The sequence below is a fragment of the Parasteatoda tepidariorum genome, chromosome 6, assembly GCF_043381705.1.
Source record: "Parasteatoda tepidariorum isolate YZ-2023 chromosome 6, CAS_Ptep_4.0, whole genome shotgun sequence".
NCBI lineage: Eukaryota > Metazoa > Arthropoda > Arachnida > Araneae > Theridiidae > Parasteatoda > Parasteatoda tepidariorum.
This window is the reverse complement of record NC_092209.1, coordinates 39,372,454-39,390,262: the sequence shown is the minus strand read 5'-3', so window position 1 is coordinate 39,390,262 and position 17,809 is coordinate 39,372,454. Positions and strand designations below refer to the sequence as shown.

General features: G+C 28.9%; 1 protein-coding gene across 2 annotated transcripts in view; it reads left to right on the top strand.

Moving 5' to 3' along the window:
• The first annotated feature begins 318 nt into the window (after positions 1 to 318).
• Positions 319 to 17,809, top strand: part of LOC107443272 (dynein regulatory complex subunit 4) — a 19,888-nt gene continuing 2,397 nt past the window's right edge. Inside the window, exons 1-7 of one of the 2 annotated variants that reach the window (XM_071182250.1) lie at positions 319 to 487; positions 957 to 1,046; positions 3,676 to 3,873; positions 5,505 to 5,711; positions 9,220 to 9,480; positions 12,923 to 13,075; positions 15,023 to 15,109. In XM_071182250.1, the coding sequence (XP_071038351.1) occupies positions 476 to 487; positions 957 to 1,046; positions 3,676 to 3,873; positions 5,505 to 5,711; positions 9,220 to 9,480; positions 12,923 to 13,075; positions 15,023 to 15,109 (1,008 nt within the window). In that variant the 5' untranslated portion in view covers positions 319 to 475. Of the gene's footprint in view, positions 488 to 956; positions 1,047 to 1,899; positions 2,009 to 3,675; positions 3,874 to 5,504; positions 5,712 to 9,219; positions 9,481 to 12,922; positions 13,076 to 15,022; positions 15,110 to 17,809 lie in introns of those variants that run through there. The other variant, XM_071182251.1, reaches the window with a different exon arrangement.

Below are 17,809 nucleotides of genomic sequence, written 5' to 3'. Positions count from 1 at the left end.
ATTAAAATTCCGCCAAGCAAAAATGCTAATAGCGCCATTCTAGTAAACCTGACAAAACGATTAAGCGATAACGATGAAAACGATGATGTAATTGACCAATCAAATGCCTCTATTTATTAAAAAGGCGGTCAGCCAAGCAACAGCCGAAAAAGTGATTGAATATTTTACGGTAAAAAATAAACATTTTTTGAGGAGTTAATAAATGAGAACGTTTTAATATAAAAGGTTCTCAAGATTTACATATTAATTATCTGCAAAACTTTCCATTTTTATTTTATAAGCATGGTATTGATTATGTCGTATAAACGAAATATTTTTACCGGGATTCTTAAATACTAAGAAAATAGAAATAAGCAGCCAAAAGCGTCATAAACATAATATAAATAAACAGCTTTTAAACACAACGCTGAAAATCATTTTATACCAGTATCTAATTGTCTCTCGAACATTATATTTGTATTTCCCAATCAGAATAATGGATAGCAAAGTATGACATGTTTGTTTCAGATCTGTATTTTTACGAAAAACTTCTTTTTAATTGTTTGCTTGTTTTGTAATGATTGCTAGATACTTAAAATTAATTACTCTCATGTATTTGATGTGTGCTGTGATATGTTCCATTCAGAACTTAAAAAGGGGAAAGATCTAAGAAATGATTTATTTGATATTCTTACCGTTGCATGCAATAAATATAAAACACTTATTTTATAATAAATATCTACTCGCAATATGCCGTACTCATCACATCGAGCTTTTCTTAAACTAGACATAAGTTTCTATTTATTTTATTTCTTTCTAAGAGTATAAAACAAAATACTCATGTCTATCTGAAAATATAAAAGAAAATTATTTAATTAGTTTACTTGGGGGTTTACTTTTTCAATCAACGTTTAAATATTAGATGAATTTCAAAGCAATGTTTTATTATATTTTTCTATCTTTTACTTTCATAATAGAAGAAAATGCTTGCTAAAAAAACAGGAAAGAAGCAGTTCAGAAGTTATGCTATTCTGGGTTTGTCTGTAGCTGATATGAATAAAGATCAAGTGAGTTAAACGAAACTTTTTTTATTTATAATTTGCACAATCAGATTAAAATGAAAATTTTATGAATCATATGTATTTTTTTATTCCTTCTGTTATATAAAATGAAATGTTTTTGCTTCTATACTGTTTTTCAGAAGAATTATTTTCGACACACTTTATAATAGTTGAAAACACTTTAGTTAGTTATACTCCCACTTTATAAATAAAGTTTATTAGCAATTATGAACCAATGTAAGACAACCAATTATATTGTGAAAACATTTAATGGAAACAAAAAAAAATGTCACACTTTATTAGTAATAGTCATTAAATTTGGCTTTATGTCAGATAGTTGAACTTGTAGATCAGGAACATTGTTAGGCTTTTTTCTTTCTCATGTATCAAAAGTATCAAATAATTAATGGATTTTGATATGAACTTTCAGAACTCTTTTGAAAACCATTAGTGTTGAGAGTTCATAGAAAACAGGCATCTCAAATTTGTTATTCTTGTTAAAAATTACTAAAAGGTTGAATAATTTTTTAAAAAATAATATTAATTTATAGATAAATATAGTGTAATTTTTTAATGAATATTTTATGAATATGAAATTCTAAAAGACTTAAACCAAGGATTTTTAACACCTCTACATGTGTACTTCATGGGGATATTTTAGTATTTGAATTTGCACACCCTCAAGGAAATTGCCTGGTTGTTTAACTTGGAATAACTTAAACAATAATATATAGTGGCTTACCCTGGAATGCCAATAAATAAGATAAACTTTTTGATAAGAAAAATATTTTCAACATAAAAGTATGAATTTTAAATTCACCAATTCTAAACAAATTTTGGTACTTATTTCCGTAAATGNTCTTTTACTTTCATAATAGAAGAAAATGCTTGCTAAAAAAACAGGAAAGAAGCAGTTCAGAAGTTATGCTATTCTGGGTTTGTCTGTAGCTGATATGAATAAAGATCAAGTGAGTTAAACGAAACTTTTTTTATTTATAATTTGCACAATCAGATTAAAATGAAAATTTTATGAATCATATGTATTTTTTTATTCCTTCTGTTATATAAAATGAAATGTTTTTGCTTCTATACTGTTTTTCAGAAGAATTATTTTCGACACACTTTATAATAGTTGAAAACACTTTAGTTAGTTATACTCCCACTTTATAAATAAAGTTTATTAGCAATTATGAACCAATGTAAGACAACCAATTATATTGTGAAAACATTTAATGGAAACAAAAAAAAATGTCACACTTTATTAGTAATAGTCATTAAATTTGGCTTTATGTCAGATAGTTGAACTTGTAGATCAGGAACATTGTTAGGCTTTTTTCTTTCTCATGTATCAAAAGTATCAAATAATTAATGGATTTTGATATGAACTTTCAGAACTCTTTTGAAAACCATTAGTGTTGAGAGTTCATAGAAAACAGGCATCTCAAATTTGTTATTCTTGTTAAAAATTACTAAAAGGTTGAATAATTTTTTAAAAAATAATATTAATTTATAGATAAATATAGTGTAATTTTTTAATGAATATTTTATGAATATGAAATTCTAAAAGACTTAAACCAAGGATTTTTAACACCTCTACATGTGTACTTCATGGGGATATTTTAGTATTTGAATTTGCACACCCTCAAGGAAATTGCCTGGTTGTTTAACTTGGAATAACTTAAACAATAATATATAGTGGCTTACCCTGGAATGCCAATAAATAAGATAAACTTTTTGATAAGAAAAATATTTTCAACATAAAAGTATGAATTTTAAATTCACCAATTCTAAACAAATTTTGGTACTTATTTCCGTAAATGAAATAATTTTATTACTAAGATGAATAATAAAAAGGATTTAATGTCTGGAACAGTGAGGACTCATGTTCATATAAAAATTAACGTATAAGTGTTAAGTGAGAATATGATAACATTTTGAGAGGTATTAAGTCATACAGGATCAGACGGCTGGGGCATGTTTTTCATCATGAAGATTCTGATCCATCTAAAAAAACTAACATTTTCAAAGATTGAGGTCACAATAAAGAGAAACAACAAGGTGGTTAGACTGTGTGGAAAAGGACCTAAAAGTATTGAGAGTGAATAGTTGGAGAAATCTAGCTAGTAGTCAAACTGTTTGGAAGAGGCAGACTGAGAAAGTTTTGGCCTACACTAGGCTGTAGTTCTGAAGAAGCTAAGTGTCATCAACGTGTCTAAGAACTTGTGTATTTGGCCATTCATTAGCCAGCCTGTTATGCAAATAGCTCTTCACTGAAAAAGGTTGTGCACTATACCACTTTTATTATGTAACATGCTAACAAACAAAAATAAATTTCTGTTAAACCAGCAAAAATTAAATAGTTTATGTTTTATTCGGTTTAGCATACAAAATATTAAAATGAAGCTAAGATGCTTATATTTGTTGATAAAGATATGAAAAGAAAAAAAATACTATTTCTTATTGACAATGAATGGATGAATTTAAGTGTTTTTTTTTTTTTTTTTTTTTTTTTTTTTTTTTTTAAAAAGAAGTATTATATATTTATTCAAATTTAACCTAGATTCCAACATTTTAAACTGTTCTGTCTATTTATTTTGCAATTAAATAATAATATAAAAAATTTGTGTCTCATTAGCTTGAAAATCATGTGCATCAACTTCAGCAAGAAGTTGAAAAAGAGAAAGAAGAGAGAAATTTTTTTCAAATAGAGAGAGATAAAATTCAGCTATTTTGGGAAGTTACAAAGACTCAACTGGAAGAAAAAGATGCTCTCCTTCAGTTGAAAGACAGTGAATTTGATGAAGCTGAGCTTTCACACCTTGCAGAAATTAAGGTATAGATCAGAGCATATTGTATTTGTATAATTTTTAAAATTGTGTGCTTTAACTTAAAAAAATTTTTTAAGTTTTCATCTACAGTAAACTGTTCAATTGTCTGCAGAGATGAGTGTCAGAGTAACTAAAGATAAGCTTATTCTAGTGATAGTTTGCATATTGACTAAAATATTTTACCTGCATATCTTTGTGTTAAAACATTTAAGGATACTTTTCAGACAGAGTCCCACATTGGACTGATCGTAAATATACGGTTCCATGTCGAACACTAAAGCCAAGCATCAGTGACTGTGGAGAGTAAGCGAGTGGATGACCACTTTGATCAATCTGCTTAGGGACCGAGGGTGTGCGGTATCAGTCCACCCTAAACTGTTCTTCTATAGAGTGCTCGACTTTGACTTTGCACATAAGTCATCGAGCTACCAAATGGGAGGAGCCATCCTTTCTGCCGAGGATCAAAATTTTGATGGTATATCTTCGGATCATCCTCAAGGATGTTTCCTAGACCATCAAACTATCAATTTACCCCTGTTAACCTAGTCAATTCTTTATTAATTAAGTGACTAATTAATAATAGTTTTAAATATGTTTTGTTATTCATTGAAATGTGTTAGTTATAAAATTTTAAGTTTTTGGATGCTTTTAAAACCTCCTTATCCTTCCTGTTTGCGCTTTTTAAAGTTTATTAAATAAATTTTGATGAATAAAATTATTCCAAAATTTAGTTAATAAGTAATTAACCCCTTAACGATTGGTTAATTTTCAAGAAGATAGTCATAACAGTGGCTTTTCTTACACTCCAGCCCATGCATGACCTTTGAATGCGGCCGCAAAGTCTTTCCAACATGCACCAAGTGCCATCTGATGCCGGCCTCCCCCGATCATATCCTCGACTGCTTGAGGCTCGCTCTTGCGGATATCCGTGATAGCCCACTTCTGGTGCTTGATTTTGCTAGGGTCCACAGTCTCTTGCATTTGATCTAGCTGTCGCTAGATCCTGAAGGATTGGACACAACAACAGCAACACTCCAGCCCGGAAATTTCATGCGGGCGAGAAATAGAGGGCAAAACCTCCCCCTATTATTTTCACGAGAGCAAGAAGGAAGGGGTTAGGGAAAATGCATTCATTTGAACTGCATAGATTGGCATACAGGAAATAGAAGCCCTTTTCTGTCTGAAGAGATCCTGTAACAATATGTTGTCAGGAAAGAATTTATCATTACTACCGGAAATGTAATTGAAACCTTGTGTTGTATCTGATTTTAAAAAAATGGTCGGTATATAAATCAAAACAATGTAACTTGGAAAAGAAACTTGTCCTTATTAACTATTGTAGTATGCAATCTGCTTTTATGAACCAAATACTAATCTGCCTTTAGTTATTTTTTGCTTTTTTTTTAAATTGTATTTCTTGTGAATAATCATTTTAATTCTTTTTGTTGCACAAATAAGTCAAGAGTAATATGTATGAAATTTTAATGAAAAAAAACTTTTTTTCATTATTCTTAACTGTCACACTGCTAATATATACACATGAAAATTTTAGTTTTCTATACTTAAGTATTTTGTTTGGTGTAGCATTATTCACATTAATTATAATTAAATATTGATATAGTGTCCCTTTTTATAGCTATACAAACAAAAAATGAAGCAGGTTATGTTTGAATGTCAGCAAAATATTGACGAGAAAATGAAAGAAAAAATGGGTGAAAAATTAATAATAGAAGAAGAGCAACGAATGAAAATCGATAGCTTGGAAAAAGAAATAAATAAGTTAAAGGATGACATTTTCCAACTAAAAATAAGTCATGAAAATGCTGCTATGGAGCAAAGACTGGTAACAATACTCCTCTTTTCTTTAGCTTTTATCAAAGTGCTATTAATATATATTTGTCCCCCTTTTATAAATTCATTATCTGTCGCAATTCCAGATTAGAGTATAGTAAAGTCTTCTGTTTGTACCAGTGGCGTAGCGAGCTTAACTCGCGCCCGGGGCACAATATCTCTTTAGCGCCCCCCGTTCGAAAACCATACAATATAATATGCAAAATATACTCGCAAATAAATAAATAAATAAAGTCATAGGCTCAATCTAGGCTTTAAATTTGAGGCAAAAAATGCAGTTGAGAAAACAAGACTAGATTTTGAAATGTATAAATGGTCATCTAGAATTAGTTCAAAAGATACCTATTATTTATTTTTCATTTTTATAAAGAAATATTTTAAAAACACGCAGTTTTAAAACAATAAAAAGGTAAGTATTTATTATCTCTAAGGAGATACATATATTTAAATGATTATAATACATTAATAAAACTAATTACTATGCATAAATTTTCCTTGCTTTTGATGAAGCAAATTTATCAATAATATCATCAAAGCTGATAATTTCAAATTTTTCTCTTTCCACACTTAAAAATGCTAGGTCACTTAGGTGATCTTGTCCCATCGTTGATCGTAGATATGTCAAAATTAACTTTAAATTGCTGAATGGACGTTCGCAGCTAGCAATTGATACTGAGATAGTCAGGAGTATTTGAAGTGCCACTCTCAGGTTTGGAAAATCATCTTCTCCATACGAGATTATAAAAGTAAGAAATTCTAATGTAGTTTTAGGTTCGATTTTTTTTTTCTACTGCGGAGTAACATTTTGCAGTCACATATTTCGATAACGAGTTCTATTCCATTGAAATCTGTATCATAAAATTCACCCAAATTTTTAAAAAATTTTTTAAGGTTGTTATCAACATTATCCTTGTTTAATAAATTTTCAACGTCTAGTAGAAATGCAAGTTTGAAATTAAGGTCACTTAATCGTGTACATATTTCTTGTTGGAGAAGATCAAGAACGCTTTCCATAACGCGAGAAATTTCACTTTCTGCGGAAATACCAACATCTCTAGCCAATTCTCCGGGCATTTTGCGGCGTTTTCTTACACGTATTGTTGCATCAATATCCCATTCTTCACAAAGAGACTTCGCTTTTTCTAATGCCTCTTCACAGAGCTTGTCTCGAATTTCGGCTAGTTCATTGATTCAAGATCATGGAACGCTTCTTTAAAATTCATTCCAGGATCTGAGCTGCGCGCGATCAATCCTCCTTAAGATTTCACACCAGAAATGAACTTAAGGTATGAAACTAAAAGTTAGTATATTTTGCAACAGAATTGTAACTTCACTTCTGGTGTCACTTGTAGTGTCCTCTGCTAATTTTTCTAATAGTTCTACTATATTCTCTAGCCCATCGACGATAACCGCTTGTATTCTGGAGCTCCATTGTAACGTTTTGAACGTGAGAAAAATAGATACGTATATGTTTTCAATTATTCCAAAACATGTCACAACGATTGGATCTTGTTTAGCTGCAGTAGCTCCTACTGATTTTTTTCCATTATTCTTTGTTGAACGCCAGATGTGTGACCTGCCATCTCGGCAGCATTATCGTAACATTGTGATCTGCAGTTTGTTAATGAAATTTCATCGGAATTTAATTTTTCTAAAATTGTATTTTCGATCGAGGCTGTATCTTTATCGTGTATTTCAATAATACCCAAAAAAGATTCTTTGATGGAAACTTTTTTATGGATAAAATCAACATCTACATACCTAGCGACTTGGGACATTTGTTCTCGATGAGAGATATCAGGAGTTAAATCAAACAAAAGTCCATAATATTTATTTCTTTTGATATCGTTTATTAGTTGATTTCGAATTGTAGATGCCAGAAGATGAATGAATTCATTTTGAATCTGTGGTGACAAATATGAGACAGTTTTTGGAGTTCCTGTGGCATGATTAAGATGATTTGCTAGTAGCGGATCAAACTGAGCTGCAAATCTAAATAAAGATAATAGGTTTCCTACATTTGTACCATCTTGAAGTGCTAGTTTTTCAACATGGCCACGTAGAGGAAGATTTTGTATAATTAAATACCTCAAGCAAGCTAATATTCCTTTAAATATATTTCGCCACCGTTCTTTTTCGGACTGAATGTTCGCTTCTAATGATACATCATTTCCCGTTCTACTTATTAATCTTCGTTCTGTTTCTTTCCAAGCCGTAAGTGATTTTCACTTCTTTCATGGCTAATCAATTCATCTTTTTTCTTCCATTTATTAAAACCTGCAGATGTTACGAAAGATGATTGTGTAGCGGAATTTTATGTAATAAACAGTAAGCAACAAAAGCAGTACGCTGCATTATTTTCTGGTGAATATAATAACCAGGATCGATTAACTTCAGTTGCTTCTTCTTCATTACCGTCCCGTCGAGAAAACCAAAATTTTGGCATTAGACGATTAGTTGACCGTGACTGTACATGTAAGTACATTAGAGTGTTATTGTTACTGTTTTAAAATTACAAGCGTAAGCTACATTGCGTTTCCAGAAATAAAAAAAAATAGTGTTCTGAAAGGAAGAATGTTTGTACTGTGTACACTGCAAATATTTATTGTAACATATTATTTTATCAGACAAATCAGGAAAGGAGATAATTTATGTAACCACACAGCGTAGATGCCATAAGAAAGTGCTGACAGACACAGGTCGCCCTGCCAGTAGAAAAGACGTGCCATATCTATTATGAATATATTATTACAGTTTGATTTAGACTATTAGTGTTCCTTTTTTCCTTTTTATTTACGAATTAACATTTATTATATTACACTGGCACTAAATTTAAAATATATTTTCCAGAAATCAATTATAACAAAAATTATCCAGCAATTTTTTGTTTTGCGGACCATTTGGCGCCCCTTTGTGAGTAGCGCCCGGGGCATGATGCCCCCCCCTTGCCCACCCCTCGCTACGCCACTGGTTTGTACTTCTTTCAGTGATTCACTAGAGGCTTTGCAAGCAAGAAGGGAAGAGAATTAGCCTATACTTTTATTCTTCTGTAAATTTGAACAATTATAGTTGGGTTTTAGTTGTTGGCATCAGCTTAATACGAATTAGGATAAAAGTCAAGTATTGTGTGTTCCAGCTTTCTCACTCTCTCCTGTAACTAGCAGCATTAGAATACACCTTATATTTTTACAAATAACATTTGTTAATTATTTTGCCCCTCAACTTGATATTTTTTAGTTCTATTAGTCTATTCTTTTGGTGCTGTATCTAAAAAAGGTTGTGCATCTCTGATCTGCAGCTATGCATTGCTTATTATTATCCTTTTATACCCTAAAAGCTTTGAGTATTTTTAAATTAAATTTTAATGCTGTTGTGATTCTGACAAATTCTTGAATATATGTGCAATTTAATTTATTGTTGCGAATTCACCTGTGGGTTTTGTCTTTATAATAAGATTAGCATTTTTTCCACAGTTCTTATTTTTTATTATTTTATTACAGAAATATGGGGAAGAACTTTGTGCTCTTCATGAAAAATATCAATCTGAAATAGATATAATTAAAAATAAAGAAGTAGAAGAAATCGGAAACATTAAAAATCAACTCTGTATTCTGCAAAGTAAAACAATTGAAGAGGTTGAAACTCTGAAAGATGCACATACTCAGCATTTAATTCAAACCCATGAAGAACTTGTTCAAAAAATGAAGAACTACTATAATATGATAATTAAGAATAATGTACTTATGATTAACTCAATGAAGGTAAAATAGATGTTTACATTTCTGCTCATAATGCAAGAAAATTTTTAATTTATTAATATGTTGTAACAATGTTTCTGAATCTCTTAATTATTTTGTTACATGTTCACTTATATTTTTCTATTTTAGAATGCACTCTTTGTCGTATGTAGCATATGCACAAGCTTGATTTAGAATTGCACTTGCTTAAGATCCGGTAAGATTATGCAGCTATTTATTGTAAATTTGAAATTGTTCAGGGGTTAGTTAGTTACTATCCTCTGGGTAGAATTGTATTAGATTTTTACTGCTAAGCACTTTCTGCTACTAAAATTAAATCAATTTTTGTTTTTGAAAAACCACCAATGTTATTAAAAACAAAATTTTAACTATTTATTATTTTTCAATTTATTTTATCTTTATACAAATAAAGTATTAAATCACAATTTATTACAAAAATAGAATAAATGGTTTCACACCAAAATTTTATCAAAAAGATCTATTTAGAATGCTCCTCCTACATTTGTGATTTGATAATTCCTTTTCTATTTGTTCTCATATTTGCATTTGTTATTTTTTCTGTCTTTATTTTTTATAAGGATAATTTGGTAGTTAAAAATACAGTGAAAGCTCGGTTAAGCGGTCACTCTTGGGACCGAAAAAAATGTCCGTTTATGGGAAGGATTCCCTAATAATGAAGTTTGACACCTTAAATTGTTTTTAGAATATTTTTGATGATATCGAAATAAATAAATAATCTACAATAACTATCTTCAAGGATATTTATTTAAACTTCAAAAATTATTTTTTTCTATATACATGAAAAAGTTTGTTATAAATACATAATTCTAAATATAGCTAGTAATCTATAATAGTAATTCTAAATATACAGATAAATTAATATAATTTTCCTATTAACACAGATATTCAAGTTAGTCACATGATACCAAATAGGAGCTTTTAGACCTCAGACAGTTTCATTTATTAGGTTCACACCCCTTAACACCTACCCGACACTGGGTAGGAAACATGGTTATTATATCTCTTTGAAAGTAAATCTCCCGCGTATACCTGTACGGCACAAAGACTTATGGACTTGATATATTCACAAGTGATCATCTGTCAAATATCTGAATAAATGTTTCATTTACATGAACACCTCAAAAACTATATTTCTGTTCTCTTTTTTTTTTTTTGACCCAGCTGTGTTAAATTCAGCCTTGAAATTGACAATTAAATGAAAGAAATTTTCAATGGGGAAGAAGCATTGAGAGCATTTAATATGTCATTTCAGCTTGTGCGGGTCTCATAACTTGCGTCGTCCAGATGAAAAGATCAAAATATGCCACGGTCTGAATTATTTCACATGAGAAATATTTTCTCTCCTTTCTTTGCAAAGATAAGGCAAGATGATTGATTCTTTAGTAGTGAAATAGCTTAACAATATTTTTTATTATGGATATCACAGGGAATTAAAATCATGCTCTTATTGAGGAGCGTCCGTTTTGTAGGAGTGTCCATAATACGAGGTTTCACTGTAGACCAATTTTTTAAAACAGAAATCGAAACACTTACATGTCTTTTGATGCACAATTTACTTTGAAAAAATTTCAACAAACTCATTTTGTACTTTTAGAGAGAGGGCTTAGCGAAAATCTATAACACCATCTTGTTTCCAAATGCTACTTATATGTTAAAATAAATAATAAAAACAATTATTTTAAAACTTTTTTTTTTTGTTCATACTGTTAATGCTAATATTTATTAATTTTGGCAGTGTAAGTCTTGTTCAAGATGAACAAAAGGCTTCTTATCTCTTTTTCCTTTGAGTTAAGTTAGGCTTAAATGTCAGCAACCAATATGTAAGGAAAGTCCTAAATGAATATATAATAAAAACATTTACATTACATTAGAATAATTTAACAGCATATATTAAAAAATTTCTTTTGGTTTTATCAAATTAATTAAAGAATCATTTTTAAATCAACCCACCAGCATCCTTTGAAGATTTTTTTATCAAAAATTGTCATTTTTTTCAGTATAAATTTTAAGCATAAGAAGTTGGTCACATTGGTTTTCTTTAACCACATTGAATCTTTCTGAATCATCACAATCCTCCTAAAATATTTCATATTTTTTGTTGTAGTGGGGCTTGCCAAAGAATGTTTTGCCAAATCTTTCTGTCCATAACCTTAAATTGTCTGTTTAAATTTTTTATTATAATCATATATTTCATTGTGTCATATGAAATATTTAAATTAGATTTTTAGAATTTTTCTGTGTTATTTAACATCACAAAGTTAAAACACAAGATTTGTATATGCACCATTTATAATCCCATTGTTTTTTTACCACTATATAATATTAAAATGAATCTAGATTTGTTTTGAGCTATTAAGCTAATCATGATCTTATAAAACCACTGCTATATCACATTCATAATTGCAGCTGAATAAAGATAATTGAATGTTTACTCATTGTTGTTTGGTTGTGTTAATAAGTATTTAAGCAATATCAAACATTAGAAGTCTTGAACATGTGTGATTTTCAACAAATGAGTTATTTAAATAGAAACAAAAAGTTTAGTGATTAAAAGTTAAAGGGAATGTTTTTAACAAACTACAACTACAGTTGAAAAATATCATCAGTAATGGATATTTATTCTCAAACTTAATTATTTTAACTCATGATGTTACATATAAATTACTATAAATTACATATAAATGTTACATATAAATTACTCTGTTATAAATTTTTATAAAAAAATAAATAAAAGAAATACATGACAATTCTATTCTCTTACTTTCTTCATGTTATAATTATATGCTTCATTTTTGTTATTTTAATTTTATCTTCTATTTTGTGAACTTATTAAGTGAACAATAGGCACTTAAAAAGTTAGACTTGATGGAAAATTTATGATTTAATGAAGCAAATGTTTATTAATGTTCTAGATCATTCTATTGCTATATATATAATATAATATAATATAATATAAAAAGCTTCAACTAAACTTTTTATGTTATTCCTTTTTTGTAAATCTTTTTCTTAATTTATCATTCAAAACAAAACGCTCTTTCTCGCACTTTAATATTCGCATCCTGTCTTTTAATCTATTTTTAGTTCAAGTATGCGTTAATTAACATTTTAATCCTTTTCCCTTTTCTAACTTGTAAGAAATATATTTTCCCACGACTTATTTAATAGACCTATTAGAATTACTAAGATTTTTCTTATTCGAGACATTTTGCGAATTTACTTTGCAAGATTTTCCCTAACTTTTATTGAGGGGGGCACACCAATTTTGTGTCCCTTGGATATTCATTCTCTCATTATGTAGGTAAATATTATATATATATATGTGAGAAGCATTGTACTTCCTGAAACATAAATTTGCTTCCATTTTTATGGCACTAATATTTTATTTTTAAGTAATTTTACATATGTTAATTTCTTTGCATAACAGGAAAAGTTACAGGCTTCTGTAAGGAAAGAATGTTTTTTGAAAGATGCTATAACTGATCTGCAGACAGAAAATAAGAGGTTGGGTGAAAAAATTGCCGATTTCCAGCAATGTATAAATAAAAGAAACTCTTTCCAGGATGAAACACACTATTCAGTAAGCTTTATATAAAGTTTATATTTTGTTCTTTATACCTTATTGGAATTCTTAATATTCACGATAATTCAATATTGCGTATAAAATTTTTGATGTAAATGAATTCAATGCTAATACATATATCAACCCCTTATGCATGATGATTTGAGTCATTTAATCACTTTTAAGTATTCTCCAAATCCCATCTTTGGTATGTATTTTAGCAACAATGTCAGTAATCAATAAATAAAAAGTGCTTAGGAGAGTGAAAATTCAAAAATGAATATTCAGTGAAAGAATTCGGATTTTTTTTAAAGTAAAAATCTGAATTTAGATTTAAAGCAATTAAAGGTTACCTTAACATCTTAAATCAATTGTCAACAATTATGATCTCATCCTTAATGAATAAACTAGTTTTGAAGCTTAACTTCTACTTTGTTAATGCTATCATGTTTTTTTCTCATTTGAATATTAATTTTTGACTCCTAATGTGTAAGACATAATAACTTTTTTTACTAAGATTTCCATGGTTATATTATAAGTTATATTCCATGGTTGGTTAATACAGGACTGTAGCTGCAAATTATATCTTATATATATCTTCAAAAAGTACAGTTTCACTCTTTTATACCATCAGTTTTTTTTTTTATTGAGTTTATTTCATCTTGCTTGCACTTGTAAAAATGGAAAAGATAAGAATTTTGTTACAATACTGTTTATAGTTCTTTGTAAAATAAAATATATCATTCAGCGTATGATTAATTTGAGATTAGAATATGGAAATATTGCAGAATAATCTGAAAAATTGTCCTTATATATAGACACAAAATGTTTTATCAAAGCTTATGAAGAAAAGTTTAGTTTAAAACAATGAATTTCAGCAATCTTTTTTGTTTTATTGACATTTTGCTCTAAAAAAATAACACAAATCACTATAAAATAACACTACACTGGAGTTATCAACAAACATCAAAACAAACAGACTTTCAAGTTTATATGAAAGGAATTAACTTAAATTTACATTTCTCTTTTTTATGACACGTATTCTACAATGTTATCGTTATTAAAATGTTAATATTCTCTATAGATTTTTGTATACTCTTATGAAACTTATTCCTCCATTTCTTGGCTAATGACATAAAATGGTAATCATTTTTTTAAATATTAGTTGTCATGAGATTGAATAAGGAATTAAAGGAGTAATATTCATTTAAGTCAATTGTGCAGCAGAGGAGAAGTCCATAGGGTGAAAATCAATTTTGAAAAAAAAAAAAAATTCGCCCTTTAATTAGAAAAAAAGGCGATATTATTGTTTAACAAGAAATCAACATCATGGTAAATAATACTTAATTTGACTCCTTGGAAAAATTGAAGCACAAAATATTTTGTTTACTTTTTTTTTTATTTTCTTTCCCTATCTATATATAGAACACCCCTCACTACAAAAATCTTAGACAGTCAAAAAAATCAACGCTGCTATAAGATAAAAAAATAAAGCATTTTAAAGAGAGAAAGATTCTCTCACTCAGCAAAAACCTGTCTTAAATGCTTATCCACACCCCTTCTTGAAATAGTTAAACATCGTAACCATGGTCACTAACATTATTCCGGAGTTATTCCTATTAACTAGCATTACTCCAGAGTTAGTCAGAACATTTTTCCTGATATTATTGCGAAGAGAATTCTTTACATAAGCGATTATTATTCTCTTGATAGCTTATTTGGAGAAAGTGAAGACCACACACGCATATGTATACACAGAGAGAGAGAATGAATATTAAAATTTCTTAGACCTCCAAAATAAAATTCTGGCTATATTATTGATTAAAAAACACAACACTATTATTAATAGATGTCATTAATTATTATTCCACATAAAATTGCTGCTGTAGTTTATTAACTGTAAACATTGCATATAAAACTTATAAATTAATTTTTTTAGATAATAATATTTATTAATTATTGTAGGCAATTGAATCTGCTTTAAGAAACACTCAAAGGGAATTAAAGCATGTGAAATCTCAAAATGATTTTCTTTTTGCTAGACTACAAGAGGTAAATATTAAAAAATATTTTATTTCATTTTTTATGCTGATTGATATGTAAACTTAGTTAACAAATTTAGCTGGTCATCTAATTTGTGGCACCCAGGGCTGGTCTGTGGCAATTTTTAAGTGTAAGCAAAAATATTTTTGGCACTCTATACGTTAAGGATAATAATAAATATACTGTACAGAGTGAAATTAATTTTGTTCTTAATACTTTTTAGTAAGTCAAAGTCTACACATTTTCTATACTTATTTTTTTATTTAAAAATGCGGTACAAATTACTTTTATAATATACTTTTATGTAAATTCAATAGCGTGGAGAAAAAAAATACTCTACCCTAACCAATTTTAGAAGAGCAATCAAAATATTAGATATCTACATAATGTTTGCATTTTTATCTACTTTTCATTTATGACAGGCATTCTCAGATGAAAAGAAAGTATTGTTTGCATACGATTTTAAATCTTAATTTTTTATATTTTGAAATCATTTTATTTGATAATGATAAAGAAAAATTGGATAATAAAGTGTAACATTTTGTTTTGCTTCATAGTTTAACATGCCAAAATACAGAGCATGAACGAAATATTGCAAACATTTCAAAATTGTTCAAATGTTTACACATTGGACTATCAGATGCATACAGATATTTCATTCAAGAGTTTCTTACTTTATTATGTGAATTCTCTGCTAAATATTTATTAAAATATCAATACATTTCTTTATAATTATATAATTGATATAATCATAAAGAAATGTAATTATAAAGAGTGATAATATAATTATAAAGAGTGATATAATTTTTGCTGTTGTTGTTATGCCACTTGCCAATATTAGCAAGCCTGCTTAAAATCAAGCAAATTTTTAAAGCAAAGGACGCATTTCTAGTTTTTACAGTGGCACAATCTATGGCCACGAATACGACTTCAGCCACATACATATCGCAGCCAGTTTTGCAGGGAGGGCTCAATCCTACTCCATTCATTCATAAACATAGCGTAATTTTGACCTAAATCAGAAAATGATCAATCTCCAATTCAGTCCCCCAGAGGTAATGATTTGTTATGCGAACTTGGAGGACTTTGAATACAATCGGCAATTCTTTGAACAGAATAGATTTGAGAAGGAAAAAAAGAACTAATTTAATAATTAATTAAGGAAATTAATACTAATCTGATCTGACAAGTTCACATTATTTCATACTAATTAAAAGGAAAAAAATTTCAAGTTTTTGATTTTTTAATTAAAATAAAGCATTGTAAACAAATCATATGTTGATAAAATAAAATAAAACAATATGATTATAATACTTTTAAATTAATATTGCATTTTGAAAACTGAAAATTTATGAAATTATTAATTAACTGAAGGAAAGCAATGAGTTTTGTATTTACTTTTAAAAAGAATCAAAAAGTAACTTGAATCTGAAAATGCTGGTATGCTTTTAGAATATGAAAAATTTCAAATCGATACTTGCTTTCATAGCACTGTGCTGCAAGAAATTCAAGGAGTGCCTGTTATACCCTTCCTCAAACAAAGTAATTGTTAATTTTTCTGACGAATCAAAAACTACCTTTCGCTTATTTGTTTTCCTTAAAAATTTTGTATTAATTGTATATTTGCAACTTCCCATTTTTCTTTTAAGAAAAAGTGCTTACCTTCACATAATAAATTTTTCTTATAACATTTGTGAGATGAAATTACTATAGGCAAGTCACTCACATTGTCTCCAAAGGGTTTTCTTGAAGAAACAAAAGAAACTTAACAGGCCTTAGTCAGGCGGGTGCAGGCCTGAGTGACTGCACCCGCAAATCATAAATTTTCAGACCAGACTATTATCAGCACTAAGATAAGGAATGTTGCATTGCTACACAGTTTGAAGGGTTATTTTGTTATTAGAGTATTAGATATATTTACCCATTTTATTTTAGGAAAACAAGTTCATTTTAACTTTTATTTTTCAACAAGCAAGCAAAGAAAAAAAGTTTTTAGAAGGTGAAAAAACCGTAAAAAGTTTTTTTTTAATCTAGCCTTACTTGACTCCAGAGCCTCACCCCCCATACTTGGCGCCCTACGCAGCCGCTTAGTAGGCTTATTCCTTGGGCTGACCCTGGTGGGGCCATAAAAAATATTTGTGAGCTTTTCATTTGTAATGCATAACATACCTATTTCTAATGTCAACTTCAATAGCAAAGTGCGCCAAAAATGTGCTGAATGTTTGTATGTATTCTGTGTGCAGTCTTTATAAATGGCTGACAACTTGTTAATGGAAGCCAATATATTTTCTTTACCTGAACTAAATACTGTATATCTCGGTGTATAAGTTGACTTTTTAAACGCCTAAATTTTTATGGAAATCAGGGGGTCGACTTATACATTGGTAATAAAATCAAACATTCCCTGATTGTGAAATACTGATGCATTATAAATATGAATAACTCTGTATGAATTTACCAATTTCGAGAGCTATTTTTACTATGTTATAAACAATTATATTTTCATTTTCTCTCCTAATATTTTCTTTATATATAAAAGTTTTCTTAGGAAGAAAATTTAAATTACTTTCAGAAAAAATTAAGAATATGAAAAGTTGAGATCATTTATTCAAACATATTTCAAAGAGTATGATACAATGAACAGGGGTGCCATTTGTACACGATTGTACACAGTGCGCTAGTTCATTAAATACTATAATTTCAACAAAC